Genomic DNA, 16171 nt, shown 5'->3' with positions numbered 1-16171 from the left:
CTCTCTCTCTCTCTCTCTCTCTCTCTCTCTCGCTCTCTCTCTCCCAATTGCAGAGCCTACTGAATAATAATAAAATAGATAAATAAAAAACATTAACAATGATAATAATAATAATAATAATAATAATAATAATAATAATAATATTAATAATAATAATACATTATGAAAATGTGGCTTTGGCTTTCTTTGGCTAAATCTGTCACATTAAATCATATTGTTGCTAAGTAAAGAGTGAATAAATGAACACATGAGTAGCCTATTACTTTGAAAGTCTTGACCTGAAGCATGACGTTCATTGTGTCTGCCTTGACGTTGCCAGAGCCCCCAGCCCCCTCTGTGTGTCTCTGTCCCAGTGTTGCCATTCCGACGCACATCCCTCGCAGAGGAGCAACAGCTATACGGAGTTGGCCAAAGTGGACTACACAGATTATTCTGCGGACAGAGACGACTTCATACCCGGGTTTCTAGCCTCTGCTCGGGGAGGGCAGCAGCCGTGAAATGCGCCCCTGGACAGAGGTTCGGTGTCGTTAAAGTCAGAAAAGAGAATGAGACTGAGAAAGGGCGCAGTGTAGGGCTCCTGTAGCATCGCATTCACAACTCCGGAGGAATAACGATACCTGATTGAATGCAAAATAAAGAAGCGCTCGGTTGTTGTTTTTTTAATGTTTTTTTTGTTAGAATGGGGCGGTGAGAGCCCTCATCACAACTGAAGACATGCGAATTGGGAGAGGAACAAAAAGCTCGGCTGCGGTGCTCTGTGTTTGAGTCTCACACCATCCAAAGGGTCCAGTCTACACACCTTTCTTCATGTTGCAAAAGCCTGTTTTATGACAATGGATTACTTGCTGTGTGTGTGCAGCCTCATTGTCCCTGTGGTGCTGGCTGTAGAAGGTAGGCTATGTGGTTTGATATTTTTATGACTACTTCTCTCGTGAATGAACAATGGACTGTTTGGATGCATTAGAATTTGGCAATAAAACCCCTAATTGACACCGAGAAAAAAATGACCATTAGCCTAACACAAGGAAAAACATGTAGGCCTGGCAAAAGTAAATAGTGGGTATTTTATCTGACAATTTAAATCATACTGGGGTCAGTCCCTTCTGCCAGTTTAAATGCCAGATCAGTCATTTATGCTGTTTCTTTTATATATAGGCCTAGGTGAAATTAGATCTGTAAGCAAGACTCCGTTCATGTTTTGGATAATTAAAGCTGTTAATAATGCGGACCCGCTCTGTTAAATAGACAATTCCGCTGAGTGATTGTAATCCATGTTTACATGTATCAGCACGCCCCGTTCCCTTTGTGTGGTGTGTGTGTGTGTATGTGTGTGTGTGTGTGTGTGTGTGTGTGTGTGTGTGTGTGTGTGTGTGTGTGTGTGTGTGTGTGTGTGTGCGTGTGTGTGTGTGTTTGTGTGTGTAATGACATCCCAGTGTTCCCATTGCGGCTGAAGGACTGCCCTGTTGCAATTGTCCCTGTTGTTGTCACATCCACAAGCTGAGTGCGGATGCCCACCTGCTCCACATTTTCTCCCCACAGCACCAGAGAGGTTAGATTCACACCACTGAGACAGTAGGTTACAGAGGAGCGTCCCTCTACTGTCACTGTAAAATAGGAGTAACACTCCTCATATGCTGCAGAAGGGGGTTAAACCTGCTGTTGGGTTCGACCACCAATCAGTGCTAAAGACGCAGACCAGAACAGATCAATCCCGGCCCCTGAATCGCCACAGGGACACACATGTGAGACACATTAGATGACGAGTGTGAATTAAAGGTCAATGGCTTAACAAGTATGCTGCAGCCCCTGAAGCTCTCTCCATCACCGAGGGAGTGTTGCTCCAGGGAGAAGCCCACCCTCGCTACTGCTGCTACCCACCCTGCGACTCCTCTTTGTGCTGTAGCTACATTTCTCTGCCTTGCCTCCTCCATTCCCTCCCTGTCCAATCTGCCTCCCCTGGACCGTGGCCAGACTGATCCCTCATCAATTCTGGTGTCAGCAAGTAAATCAATGCAGCAGCAGCAGCCGTCCAAGTCCCAGTGGGCTCTCTCACGTCGTGATGATCAGCCCCGTTTCCCCAACTGGACCACTAACTGTTACTCAAAGCTCAGGGGTTAACTTATGTTTGTCCTCTGAGGATAAACATGAAGGGCAGATCATCGGATGGGTTTAAACGAGGGGGGAAAGGGAGGCCTTTTTTCAGAGAGTTGCATGTCGTTTATTTAGCTGCTTACTCAGTGGATTTCAACACATGGCTTAAATCTGGATTTTTTTTTTTCAGACTGGCAAGTGTTTGCACATGGATAATGCAAGCTGGACTGCAACTTGAAGTGTGTGTGCTTATTTACAAAAGCTAGTGATGACTTATCTCCAATTCTCACAACAGACTGCAGTAAAAGCCTCAGCAACTGTGACATTTTTATGTTGTATTTCTCTAATTTACAGTCAGCGTTTACTGTACTCTTATTTTAAAAGCTCATAAACTAGATGGATGACCACTCAGAAAGCATTTTATAAAGTAATCAGACAGTATGTGTGTGTGTGTGATAGTAAGATATCATATAGTAAGCATCATGTTTTCAGACAATTTTCACATTAATAGAGAGCTTCATTGGCATTTCCCTGTTTTCCATACATCAGCATATTAACAAGAATAATTGTTTGTTGACCTTTAAAAGCAGATGCAAGCAGCCCTGACAAGGGATTGAATTATGTCAGCTTGATTTGTTCAGAAAGTGCTCATCAAGCGCCAAACTAAGTATCACACTCAATTGTTATCACTGAGATTCTATACAGAGAAACATGCACTCAAATACAGATGAACCGTGGTTTAGAATGAGCCCAGAAGTCACATTTTGGAACGCCCGATTTTATTTACACCCATTTATAGACACCCATTTGATCTGATCTCTGATGATGATGTTAATATTTCATATGTTTGCTTGTTGGCAGTGAGTGTCAGTGTAGTACAAGGCGAGGCCTCCCTTTCATGACCCGCTCTCACAAAGTGAATAAAACATTAGCATGTGCGAGCTCCCAAAGCGCACTGGGAATGCAGAGTTGTGTGGCATTTTGGCTCCGGCGGGTGATTAAAAAAAAAAAACAGTAAATGCCACGGGTAGTGATGCTCTAAAGTTCCCACTGCAGCATTGTTTTCTTACCCCAGAGGCAGAATGACTCCACTGCTGCTGTAGTTTTATGGGAGATGGGGGAGATTTCTGGATGTGAGTTATAGCAGCGTGGCGATCTCAAAGGCACTGTAAATTGAACAGGGTGGGGGAGAACTGTGGAACAAATGGGATCTTTTTCAATCTTAACCGGTTTTTAGGATTTAGTGAGTTGACGATAACACACTTTGGTGAATAGAGTTGTTCGCGAACAATAACGTTATTCACACTTAAACTTGAGTGTTAGAGCAACACATGAGCCTAGACTCAGATGTTAAGCTTGAGGATATACAGTGTCATCCGCTTCAGCTGGCTAATAATAGTTTTTGTAAAAGTGCTATGATTCTTTGTCGAGAAATTCTGTCTTCTCTTGCTACATGGGGAGGTCAAAGGTCATGTTCAGAGAAAAGAGCACCTCTCAAGCTGCCAGGGATTCAGTATCTTGCTCAAGAATGCTTCAGCAGAGTGAAATTACAGGGGCTTGAATCTGGCTTTTTCCAGATGTAGGATGGTCATCCTGCTGCCCCTGCATTGTGAGAGGTGAAGCTTGTTGAAAGGAGCATCAGCTCAGGCCTGCGGTTAGTTGAGGCTGAGTAAACCTGTCTCTGTTGCCTCTGGGCAACAGGGAGAGAAGAGGGAAAAGGCGACACACCGGATCAGACACCCAAGGGACAGGCAGAATCAGCAGCCTGTAGTCCGGGAGCATTCACTCAGCTGTGAGTCACAGAGGGCCGAGTGTAGCCAAGCAGACAACTGCCGCTGATTAGTTCCTCCTCTCTGGCTCTAATCGTGCTTATCAGTAAAACAACCTTGTTCACAATCATATATTTGGGCTCGACAACCGAAGTCATTAACTGCTGTCGCTCATGTCCTCACACACACAAGTATAGAAGTTGCTTTTGTATTTAAAGCTTTATCAGTAAATATACATTTTCGGGGTAGAAAAATAAATGTTATTTTTTATAATTATATGCAGAGATAAACGTGATCTCCATTGTCAAGGCAACCACTTATTCCTCTCTGAATGTAATTATTTTTATATTATGCATCACTACTCATGTTTATTTATATACTTTTAATTTATTCTGCACATAGAAGTATTCTGGTTACAGATCACATGCTTAACTAATGTCACCATTAAGAAATTATCAAGTGACTATGAGTTCTGTGTGATTAGTTCATTCTTAATGGATCCTCACTTAATGATCGTTCATTGAAATGTACTTCATTCTCTAATTTATGTGCCACCAAATTAGCTGGAATCCAGTTACATAGGAAGGCACTTTTCAGAGCCACACATTTAAGCAGCTTGAAAACAGAACTGTACCTGTTCTCATTGAAATATGAAGATGTTTGTATCAAACTGGAAGTCATATGCAAACATCCATATGTTGCTGCGTGCTGGTAATAGACGATCCATTAATAATTAACTAATAATCACATAAACTCATAGTTGCATCATTTCTTAATGGTAATGCACCGGAATTCATGGCGCAACCTCTAGCTCACCCTATAGGGCGTGCGCCCTATGTTGGCTGAGTCCTTGGCAGCGGTCCGGGTTGCGAATTTGCAATTCCTAGGATGACGAATGAATGTGCCGCATACTCTGCCTCTGAGTAGCTAGTACTCTACTTGTTTCCTTTGTTGGTTGGTTTGGTTAGGTATAGGCATGAGGGGTGAGATTGGTTAGGGTAAGGGTAATAATACCAGGGTAAGCTAATCAGAGGCAGAGTAAGGCAGGCATTCCTTCGCCATCCTAGGAAAAGCAAATTTGTGCCTGGATTTGCATCCTACTAGTCTGGATTAACAACAGTACGTCTAGGATAATTGCCTCATATCCAGCGCTGCCGGACGTTCTGCCGGACGTTCTGCCGGATGTCCCTCACCTTCCGCTCTCTGTGTGTTGCTGTTCTCAGGCTACATTTACATTGCTACGTTTTGGTTTTTAAGCAGAGTTTTGAGCCAAAAGTGCACACAAGTGTTGTTTAGCTCCAGAAGAAGAAATTTAAACTTTAAACGTTTAAACTAACACGCCTAAACCGCATATCTCATGAACATTCTCGGACACTGGGCATGCGCGTGCCGGGGTAAACAGGAGGCAGCATGTATACTCCGCCCGTTGCTGGTAGCTTAGTCCAAAGATCCTCTATACAGAGAACGAGACGTCATGACCGATAAGACCCAATTAGGTGGCGAAACGTTGGCGTATGGTACTATCTAACTGGGACGTTTTGGGACCGATTGGCGGGATTGCTGTGTATGAAATACACACGGCGATACAATGGTAAGAGGAAAGTACGTTTAACCATGTATACAGCTAATTTAAATTCATATATAAACATAAAACAATAGCATATTGTGTCAACAGTTAACTTAATTTAATATTCTATGTGGTGTTTTCTTTTGTGGGGTGCAAATGTTCCACCAAAACATGCTGCTTCTCGAGACCATTTTGCAGAGGCACCGTCACTGCGTCCGGAGCATAGCGCTGCCCAAGCCGATTGTTATTGGTTTAAGAAATGCAATGTATCGTAGAATATATGTGTGGTCGAGCCAGACATTACTCTGCAGCGCTGTGGAGATAGGTCTGGCAATGCAAGACTAGTTTCAAACCTGTGGCCCTTTGCTGTGTGTCATCCCCCCTCTCCATCACCCCCCTTTTCTGTACTATCTAATAAAAAAGCACCCAAAAAACATAATAAATAAAAATAGAAATGTAAAATACATAGTGCATTAATTCATGCTTTAAATCATCTTGAATTATGCTTAAGGAAAAGTTCAACATTTTGGGAAATATGATTATTTCGCTTTCTTGTCGAGCGTTTGATATCTGTCAGCTAAATATGAAGCTAGAGCCAGCAACTGGTTAACTTAGCTTAGCACAAAGACTGGAAGCATGGGGAAAAAGCTAGCCTAGCTCTGTCCAAAGGTAACAAAATCTGCCTGCAGTTGGACATAAACCCCCATAAAACAGTGATTTGTTGTTTTTACTGTTGTTTGTTAGCTAGCTGACCAGGCTAGCTATTACCCCCTGTTTCTAGTCTTTATCCTGAGATAAGTTAGTAAGCTCCCAGCGGTAGCTTTATATTTAGCAGACATGAGAGTGGTATTAATCATCTCATCTAACTCTCTGCAAGAAAACGTTTTCCCAAAATTTTAAACTATTCCTTCCAGCATGTGTTTTGTACCCATAGTATAAAGTATTACTGCTTTTTATTCAGCTTCTAGCCAAGGTGGACCTTGACTTGTCAGACTTAACATAATTTTAAAGGGGAACAAAATGCTCTGACAACATTCCGTATGTAGTTTGGCACTGTACATCAAATACCAGTCATCATCTCTTGTCAACTTGTTTCCTTTAACATACAGCTAAGTTAATTTGCATTGAAACATGGAACTAGGAAGTCTTACTACTTGCTTTTGATCTTGTCTGTAACTGCAGTGTGAACGTCAGCACCATTTGAACACAGATGTAATCTATCCTGTTGGATGTACAGATCACTGTTCTCTGTCCTCTAAAAAGAAGAAAAGCCATTGTGGTTTCTCTAATGAACAAGCAGCGCAGACTGCAAACACTGCACTTATCTCTAGCTCAGCAGCTAGAGATGGACTAGTGATCTATCCACTTAATCAAACTTCTATTATTGACACACACAAGCCAAGGGCAACACTGTACTGTACCTGTATTTAAAGCAGAACCTCTACCAACAGAACAAAGCCGTGTCTCTGCTGTTGTTCTACACAGGTCACGCTATTTGTTTAACCTCTCAAACCCTACTTCAGCACCGCTATCAACGACTTGTGAGCAAATGGCGCACAGCAGGCGTCATGTCATTGAGTCTCCAATAAAGAAAGCGTCATTGTTTCAGTAATTATGTGCTAACAACAACAGAACAATGGGAGTCGTGACCACAGCTGAATATTTAGAGCCCAGAGAGAGGGGTTGAGTCTTCTGAGGTGTAATGAACTCGCTGGACCACCAATCAGCTGACGACTGATTGACAGCCTGACAACAATGCTCATTGATCCTGCTGTTTATTCTCTGCATCTCCTCTGATTGTCTGCAGCTCTCATCTCCTCGCAAACTCGTTAACAACTAGGTAAAGAAAACAACTGCTTAGATCAACTGTTAACTCAGATTTGTCAAATCTGAGTCAAGAGGTGTCACGCTTATGGTGTTTCTGGTGAACCCCCCCACCCCCCTCTCCAAATGTGATCTATTAAATTTCTCTGTGCTTATATGACCTCTCTCAACCAGTGCTAGTTAATGGAATATTTCCCATCCCAAGGCATCTTGGAGGATTCTTTGTTCTTAGTTCCACAAATGAATATTGAAGGGAGTGCATTTGCGGGTGCCAAACACAGAGAGAGAGAGAGAGAGAGAGAGAGAGAGCGAGAGAGAGAGAGAGAGAGAGAGAGAGAGAGAGAGAGAGAGAGAGAAAGCCTTAATTAGGCGGCATCACAGATATGCCATGATTGTCAGTGCTTTCAAAAACTGAGTGCATGTGAGTGGAGGATATTAAAGAATGGGAGAGGAAGTTTTACTTGCAATCTTTGTCAAACAGAAGGAACTTGTGTGTGCTCCTTAATGCTATGCAAAATTTGGTTTTACCCCCTCATGCCATTTAATTCAGGTCTCTCAACCTTTCTCTTACTTTTAATTTGCAGAAACTCTTATGGACAGTCGGTGGGCAACCACAGAGCTGGCATGGACCACGTTCCCAGAGAGTGGGGTGAGTTTGTGTGTGTGCATGTTTTGTTTTGTGTTCCCTTTTTTTCTTTCATTTAACAACATTGGTTCCATTTGCTTGTTAAGAGGGCCCAGTCTGCCTTGAACAGCACACCTCCTACTGTTTTATATCTTTGTTTTTGCAGTGTATGTTTGCTTTCCTGGATACTAAAACGCAAATGAGACACACACTGTGTGACATTGCATGGAAAAAGTCAAAGATTTTCAGTATTTAGAACATGTAAAAAGCTTGTCGAAGGAATATCATACTTTAAACAAACAAATGAGCAGACACACAGAGCAAGTCCCCACAGTGTGCAAGGACTATAAGGTAGGTTCTACCTTGCATGTCTCCCCAGGATAGAGAACCTAATAATTGAAAGCATGTGTCTGTGTCTTTTATAGTATGGGCCCAGGAGCGCATTACAGGGAGAAATTAAGGTTTTCAGTTGATACCCCCTATAGGAATGGTGAGAAAATAAAACAACATGAATCTGACCCCAGGGCTAACAGCCTGACAGACCTCCCCCACTCCTGGCCAGTGTAATTTGTCTTCGCTATGTGAGCGCAAAGTGAGTCAATGGAAATGGCAGGTTTCCATGGAAACGATCTTCGGCAGCCCTCCTCCTCCCTTTCCCTACAAGGGCCAGCTCTGAATGTCCTAGCATCCATGAAGTCATATGTCACGACTGGCGAGGCAGCCCCTCTCCTCACGCATGACAATCCCATACGTTTGGGAGCCGGCAATTATCATATTTGTCAGGTAGTGCATCAACGTGTTGCTGGTGATTTACGACATCTAATGCTGACTCTTGGGCTCATCGTTTGGGAATAAATTGCACAGGAGCTCAGAGACGTGAGATGAGTTATGCATTATTTTCTTCCAGTTGAAATAATGAATTTCTGGGAAGCTCATTTGTTATGGAAACGAAGCATTCTGTCCAAGAGGGAATTAGGAAAAAAATCTAAAAAGATTGACTTCTCACAAGGTTATTTCCTAATGGACTAAATTTATTGACCAATGAAGCCATTTATTATAGCCTATAATGTTAGTTACCACATATAAAGATCAGTTCCAACAACATATAAAGCTATACATTGACATGGTTCAGATGCTTGACACACATGACAGAAGTCACGTTAGTCCTTAAATGATTATTTTCAAAGCTACATTATGTAGAAAGACATCAGTCTACCTGGTTTATTAACCCCAACATATGCAAACATCTTCTCTCAGGCTTTATGTGTAGGCATTGGAAAATATATATACGATATATATTGCATAACCTGAAGGGCTCAGGAGTGCTGCCACAGTGCAATCACACTGACAGCATTGCATTTAAATGGCCATTTTAATAAGTAACTCACTGTTTGCATTATAGATATATGGGGGGAAGTTTCCATTTAAAGTGTACAGTTTTATGCTCTCATCTCTCTCAGCACACATAACACATTTATATGATATAGAAACCAAATCTCCTCTTGAGGCTGTTTCGATTGCACTGAAGCAGTATGAGCACTGCCTAGCATAGGTGTGTGCATATCTATTGATAAAGATCTAACCTAGGGCTGGGCAATATATCGATATTATATTGATATCGTGATATGAGACTAGATATCGTCTTAGATTTTGGAAATCGTAATATCGTAAATGGCTTTTTCTGGTTTTAAAGGCTGCATTACAGTAAAGTTATGTCATTTTCTGTTACCAGACTGTTCTAGCTCTTCTATTATTTTTATATTTACCCACTTAGTCATTATATCTACATTACTGAAGATTATTTATCTTAAATCTCATTGTGAAGATATTTTGTTAAAGCACTAACTGTCAACCCTATAATATCGCCACAATATCGACATCGAGGTATTAGGACAAGAATATCGTGATATCTGATTTTCTCCATATCACCGAGCCCTAGTCTAACCAATACATCTGTGCAAAACATCCTTCTAATTCCAAGCCTCCAACACGTAATCAGCACCAGGACTGTTAGTCAAACAGGCATAATGCGTGAAATGTATTTTAATGGGAAAATGTTTTCTATTAATAGCCTGTAATGATTGGAATTTTCTGAATGATTCATGTAATTAGAAGCATTTTAGCTGCAAATTATTCCTCACAGGCCACATGTACACAACCACACTGTGGGAATGTGTGTGTGCATGTGTTGCATTTTTATATTTTGTTTATAGCAGACATCACTTTGCTGCTTTGGATGCCCTCTATGCTTGAATGGTTTGCATTAGGATGCACCGCATTTAACATTACTCTATTTTAATTAACAACATATTGGATGAGCGAGTTTGTGCTGTAGCTAAGTTGTCTGAATGACAAATAGAACTGTTGTCGCGTGAATAAAAAGCATTAGATAATCAATTTAATTTAGCCACATTGTACTCTTATATCTACTCTTTTCTCTGCTTTGTCTTTATCAGTTGTCCACAGTGTTTACAGTACGTAGTTGTTCCAGTTTCACTGCTGTCATCTCTTCCTTTGTCACAGTGTCTCTCTGTTGTTTCCACAGTGGGAGGAGGTTAGCGGCTACGACGACTCCATGAGCCCAATCAGAACCTACCAGGTGTGTAATGTCCGACAGCCCAACCAGAACAACTGGCTCAGGACGGACTTTATCCCCCGCAAGGGCGTGTTGCGCGTCTACGTGGAGCTCAAGTTCTCTGTCCGTGACTGTGCCAGCATTCCCAACATCCCTGGCTCCTGCAAAGAGACCTTTAATCTGTTTTACTATGAGTCAGAGGGGGACACAGCTACAGATACCAGCCCTCTGTGGAGGGAGAACCCCTATGTGAAGGTGGATACTATTGCCCCAGATGAGAGTTTCTCTTTGCTGGAGGCGGGCAGGATCAACACTAAAGTGCGCAGCTTTGGCCCTCTCTCCAAGGCCGGCTTCTACCTGGCGTTCCAGGATCTGGGCGCCTGCATGTCTCTCATCTCAGTCAGGGTTTTCTTCAAGAAGTGCTCCACCACTATTGCAAATTTCGCTGTCTTCCCTGAGACTGCTACAGGGGCAGAAGCCACTTCCTTAGTGATCGCTCCTGGGGCATGTGTGACCAACGCTATGGAGGTGTCCGTCCCTCTGAAGCTGTACTGTAACGGGGACGGCGAGTGGATGGTTCCCGTGGGCTCGTGCACCTGCGTTGCTGGCTTTGAACCTTCTGCGGACGGCACCCAGTGCCAGGGTAGGTGTTTTTTATCATTTGGACTTTTATTTAAACAAACCTCCTTTATATGCTCAGTGCAAGTCACCTCAGTGTGTGCCCTCTTCTCTGCATTTATTGTGTGGCTCCTGAAAGGGGGTGAAGGAGGGTGGAGGAGAGTATGAATTAATGAGGTGTTGCAGAGAGGAGCAGCATACAAATATTGCGAGAGCAGGACGGGAGAGAAAGATAGCGGGAAGGCACAGAATAGAGAGCCAATAGATTTGTGCAAGGAAAATGCAGATAGTAGAAGGGAAAGCCGTCTGGAGTCCAGAGAAAAGAGATATTAAAAGAGAAAGAGAGATAGTGTGCATTAAAAAGGTGTGAATTGCCAACGATGGGATAGTAACAGCAGCCAAAAGGAGAAGAAAGAAAAGGGAGGGGGTCTGCAGGAAGTCAAAGGCAGACAATGGCGGGCGTGAGAAATAGTGTCTAACATGCGCTGGAGAGCTCATTCGTTGCCATTTGGCGGCTCAAGGTTAAAAGCTTGCCGCCAATGCTTGATGAAAAGTTCTCCAGGGCTTCAGCCAGTGGTTGTGATGAGGAAGTGTAATTTCCTCCGCAGCCTTCCGTTAGTTAATCTACAGGCGGCCACACTCATTAACACCATTCAGACCAACGTGAGCCAACACTGCCATGCTAACATTAATCACTCACATTTCATTTCTTACCTCAGTCTGGCCGCACGCTCGCAGCCAAACACTGCAGATGGAGAGAAGGCAAAAAAAAAAAGAGATTCAAAGAAGAGGAGAGACAATAGATGGGGAGCGGAAAACATTATTGTATCGAAAACAGGAGAATCATCGTGCCCTCCAAAGAGGTTAATGGATTGAAGCAAGACAGTGGGGTGATTCAGCGCCCTCTCGAAAAGAGGCGAGGAAAACAAACAAATAAAAGAAAATGATGATGCACTGTGTAATAGAAGAAAAATAAATCAGAGAGTGTAGAGCCTAAAGGTCTCTGTGAATTATGAGAGAAAAAAAGTACATTTTCATCTTATCGTCTTTGGCTTTTTATTGCACAGTGTTATGGCTACAATGCGGGGCCATTAGCTGTGCTGATTTTCCTAAAAGTGCCATTGTTGGGAATTAGGGTGGAACTTGAGTTCAAACTGAAAGACTACTTAGCCTAACTAGTTAATCACACTCTCTATCTCACTGGCTGGATTTTATGAGCCCTCACGCTGACAGGACAGATGTTTGCCAGAGACCCAACTTTTATACCACCAGTTAGGAATGTGGCAAACAATAAAATGTGGGGCTCTGGAGGCTGATATATCCAGACCTTTTGCTGCTAATCCCCTTTATCTGAATCCTTCTTTAGTGTGGGCTTATGCTGGTTTATCCTTAAGACTCGATATCAGCCAACCTTTAGCGTGACACCTTGGAATTCAAATTAATCGCTTGGACACATCGTCTAAGATTACCGCACTTTGTATATTTTTCTGATAACCCTCCTTAGCTAATTTACGTCTGATTTGATGTCATTTGAATTGATGTATTGGCTTACAATGAAGCTGTTTTGCATGCATGTGGAGGCCTTGTTTGTATTAACCGTGTGGTTTGGAGATCTGAGGATGCAGCTGACACTGATTGATGGGTTTAGGGTGTATCCCTTTTCTCAGAAGCATTCTCCATCCCTGTTTGTTTGACAACAGCTATCTACTGTCAGCAGTCTATCTTCATCCTCCTTTTCCTCCTCTTCAACATGAAACTTAGCTTTCATCCCGACTCTCTCTTAATGTCACCTGCGGAGAGAGTGAAAATGAAAGAGCACATGCAAATATATAGATAAGACCTTATGCTTAAATGTTTGCCATATCTCACGTACCTATCAACATTTTCCGCATACATCTTGAGCTTTGCAGATACTTCAGAGGAACAGTTATTGTTCTGTGACAGATGTGTCGGCCGCTTGTCTTTTAGATAAGTGACAAGCACATAGAGTGGTTTTGTTTCGTTCTTATTGTCCTTTTTGTTTTCTCTCCCGCCCATCCAGCTTGCATCCCTGGGACCTTTAAATCCAAATTTGGGGAGGGATCCTGTGTTCCCTGCCCAGCCAACAGTCGCACCAGTGCACGAGGAGCCAATATTTGTCCCTGCCAGAATGGTTTCTACCGCGCTGACAGCGACCCTCCTGACACTGCCTGCACCAGTAAGTCATCCTCCACTGCACAGGCTAAAATCCTCAAATGTTATTATGCTGAGAAAAATCTGAGGAGTAGAAGTAACATTCGGTGAATCATCAGTGCCAGGTGGCATCTATCATTGTGTTTAAAGTCCAACTAAAATCTAAATTTATTTCTTTGCTAAAAAAATCAGCATACATATCCTCTGTGTTTGTTTGTCAAATGAATCACGTTTATTTGTCACATACACAATCATACACAGTACAATGTGTAGTGATATTATTTTCTGCTAGCTCCTTAAATAAATGGACATAATATTAAATAAATAACCAGTAATAGAATAGAATACTGTATTTAGTTGGTTGAAATTGTCATTAACAAAAATAATATAATAGTTTTCAATGAAAAAAAGCCCTAAAAACTTACTACCTTACTAAAACTACCTGCTCAGCACTAAACAGAAGACAGACAAAGTTAGCGACTAGCTGGTGCACGTAGTGGAGTAGTTAGTAGCTAAAGAGACAGACATTTCTCTCAGGTGTTAGTCCATATTTCAAATGGAAATTGTCTGTTTGGTGATAACCAGTCTGGTCTGGCTGTGTTCTGCATGGACAGGCCTCTGAGAGAAGTTTCCCAGCAGGGGTACTGATGGAGAACCTTGACCATGCAAAATCACCCCCCAGGGGCCTTTCGCCATGTTAAATGACACACTGGCCTCGCAACTCTCGTCACAGGAACACTGTGGACTCTGACATTGACCAGTGCGCACAGACAGGCAGGCAGGGACTCAAGCACCACCTCCAACTAAACACGCAAACACACACACACACACACATACAGGCCTGACAGTTCTGTCCTTGCGGGCTGTCAGAGCTTGTGCCAAGCAGCCTGTGCTTCGTGTTGGAAGAGAGGCTCAGCCAGTCAATGGCCGGCAGCTTGGACTCAACGTGTGTTTTAGAGGGGTGTCCAATTAGAAGAGCCTCCACTCTGAACTGTGTGTGCCTAATTAGAAAGGATCGGGTGAGTGAAACACGGCTCAGGGCAAGCCGGCTGAGGAGCTGAACTCAGAGGAGAGGCAGTCTTAGCTGACAAGAGAGCTGATGGCCTGAGAGCCTCCCCTCCTCTCTCTCGCTGCTTTGAGACAGCTTAGACTTTCTCCCGCTGGAAGCTAAGAGGGAGAGCCTCTCTCTTCCTTCACTGTAAAAAGATGAAAACTATGTTTGCTAAACCAATCCTTTTTGCCTCCCTTTGCGGGTTATCATGCTTCATCCAGGTTTCAAACACTCTTCACTCAAAACGCAGCACTTCTTATTGAACCGTGGTGGCCTTGGGTTATACTGATACAAGAACATGAATTTCTGTCAAGAGTGGATTAGCCAAGTTTCATGAGCACCAAGAGGGTTTATGCATAGGAGCTACAGTGTAGAGCAGAATAGGATTGTGCTTTTCATAAAGGAGCATTACTTAGTGATGAACAGTGGTGTTCTGCTTGTGCATGGCAAGTTGTATTTATCCTCCTGTTTCTGAATATGTTGATTTATTCATTTACACCAGGAAGGATTTTTCCTTGGTGTTATGTTTTTACATGTTTCCCATGTCCTTTGCTCCATCCTGAGGATTTGGTTGGGGCATGTAAAGCAATTTTATGAAAAGAATAGGATTACACTCATTTCCTATTTCTGTACATGAAATACTTCATGTTGTTGCTTTCTTATATAGATATTAAAACATTTATTTCATCATTGGGAGGATAATGTAAGCACTGCATAGGGAATATGACTAAAGCCTCAGTTGTGTGTTTTTCCATTCTGCCTGCCCACCTTTTTAAACACCTACGTTTGTGTTTGTGCAGCGATCCCCTCGGCGCCTCGCAACGTTATATCCAGCGTGAACGAGACCTCGCTGTCCTTGGAGTGGGAGGAACCCGAGGACACGGGCGGGAGGAGCGACCTCGTCTATAACGTGGTGTGTAAGAAATGCCTGCGGGACCGGAGCCCCTGCACACGCTGCGACGACAACGTGGACATCGCTCCTCGCAGGCTGGGGCTGAGGCAGAGGAAGGTGGTGGTGAGGAATCTGCAGGCTCACACCCGCTACAGCTTCGAGGTGCAGGCTGTCAACGGGGTTTCTGGGAAAAACCCCACCACACCCAGCTACTCCACAGTCAACATCACCACCAACCAAGCCGGTTAGTAGAAGAAGATCTGTCAATGTCATTGGATGTGTCCATAAACCAAGTTAATTCATAGAGCTGCTCCGATCAATACCACTTAACATCATGATGAAACAGGCTGGTTAGTGGATCCCAGACATGGATTGGCTATCGGGAGTACCGGGAGATTTCCTGGTATTTGTGTGGGCTGCATGGCCATTCAATTCAATTCAATTCAATTCAGTTTTATTTATAGTATCAAATCATAACAAGAGTTATCTCAAGACACTTTACAGATAGAGTAGGTCTAGACCACACTCTATAATTTAAAAAGACACAACAATTCCAGTAATTCCCCCAAGAGCAAGCATTTAGTGCAACAGTGGTGAGGAAAAACTCTCTTTTAGGCAGAAACCTTGAGTGGTGAGGAAAACGTCCTTTAAGGGAGAAACCTCGGACAGACCCAGGCTCTTGGTGGGCTGTGTCTGAAGGTGCCGGTTGGGGGGTGTGATGAACAGTGGCAATTATAGTCACAATAAAGATAATGGAACTATGACTAGAAATAGTAGTTGTAGTAGTTCATGGCGTAGCAGGGTACTGCAGGGCGTTACAGGGTGTAGCAGGGCATAGCAGGGCATAGCAGGACGTAGCAGGGCACTGTAGGGCGTTACAGGGTGTAGCAGGGCATAGCAGGGCATAGCAGGGTGTATTCACATCCTTGGTCTTTGGCTGACCAGCTCACAGAAAGGAGAGAGATCACATGATTAGCCCACTGGTTT

The 16171-nt window shown here is 43.2% G+C and overlaps 1 protein-coding gene across 1 annotated transcript in view; it reads left to right on the top strand.

Moving 5' to 3' along the window:
• The first annotated feature begins 331 nt into the window (after positions 1-331).
• ephb3a (eph receptor B3a) overlaps positions 332-16171 on the top strand; it is a 30667-nt gene continuing 14827 nt past the window's right edge. The window contains exons 1-5 of the mRNA XM_078264465.1: positions 332-891; positions 7836-7900; positions 10422-11094; positions 13111-13266; positions 15093-15428. Of these exons, the coding sequence (XP_078120591.1) occupies positions 828-891; positions 7836-7900; positions 10422-11094; positions 13111-13266; positions 15093-15428 (1294 nt within the window). The 5' untranslated portion in view covers positions 332-827. The remainder of the gene's footprint in view (positions 892-7835; positions 7901-10421; positions 11095-13110; positions 13267-15092; positions 15429-16171) is intronic.

The sequence above is a fragment of the Sander vitreus genome, chromosome 12 (assembly GCF_031162955.1).
Source record: "Sander vitreus isolate 19-12246 chromosome 12, sanVit1, whole genome shotgun sequence".
In the NCBI taxonomy this organism is placed as follows: Eukaryota; Metazoa; Chordata; class Actinopteri; order Perciformes; family Percidae; genus Sander; species Sander vitreus.
Note: the sequence above shows the minus strand (reverse complement) of the source record. Positions and strands in the feature narration are given on the sequence as shown.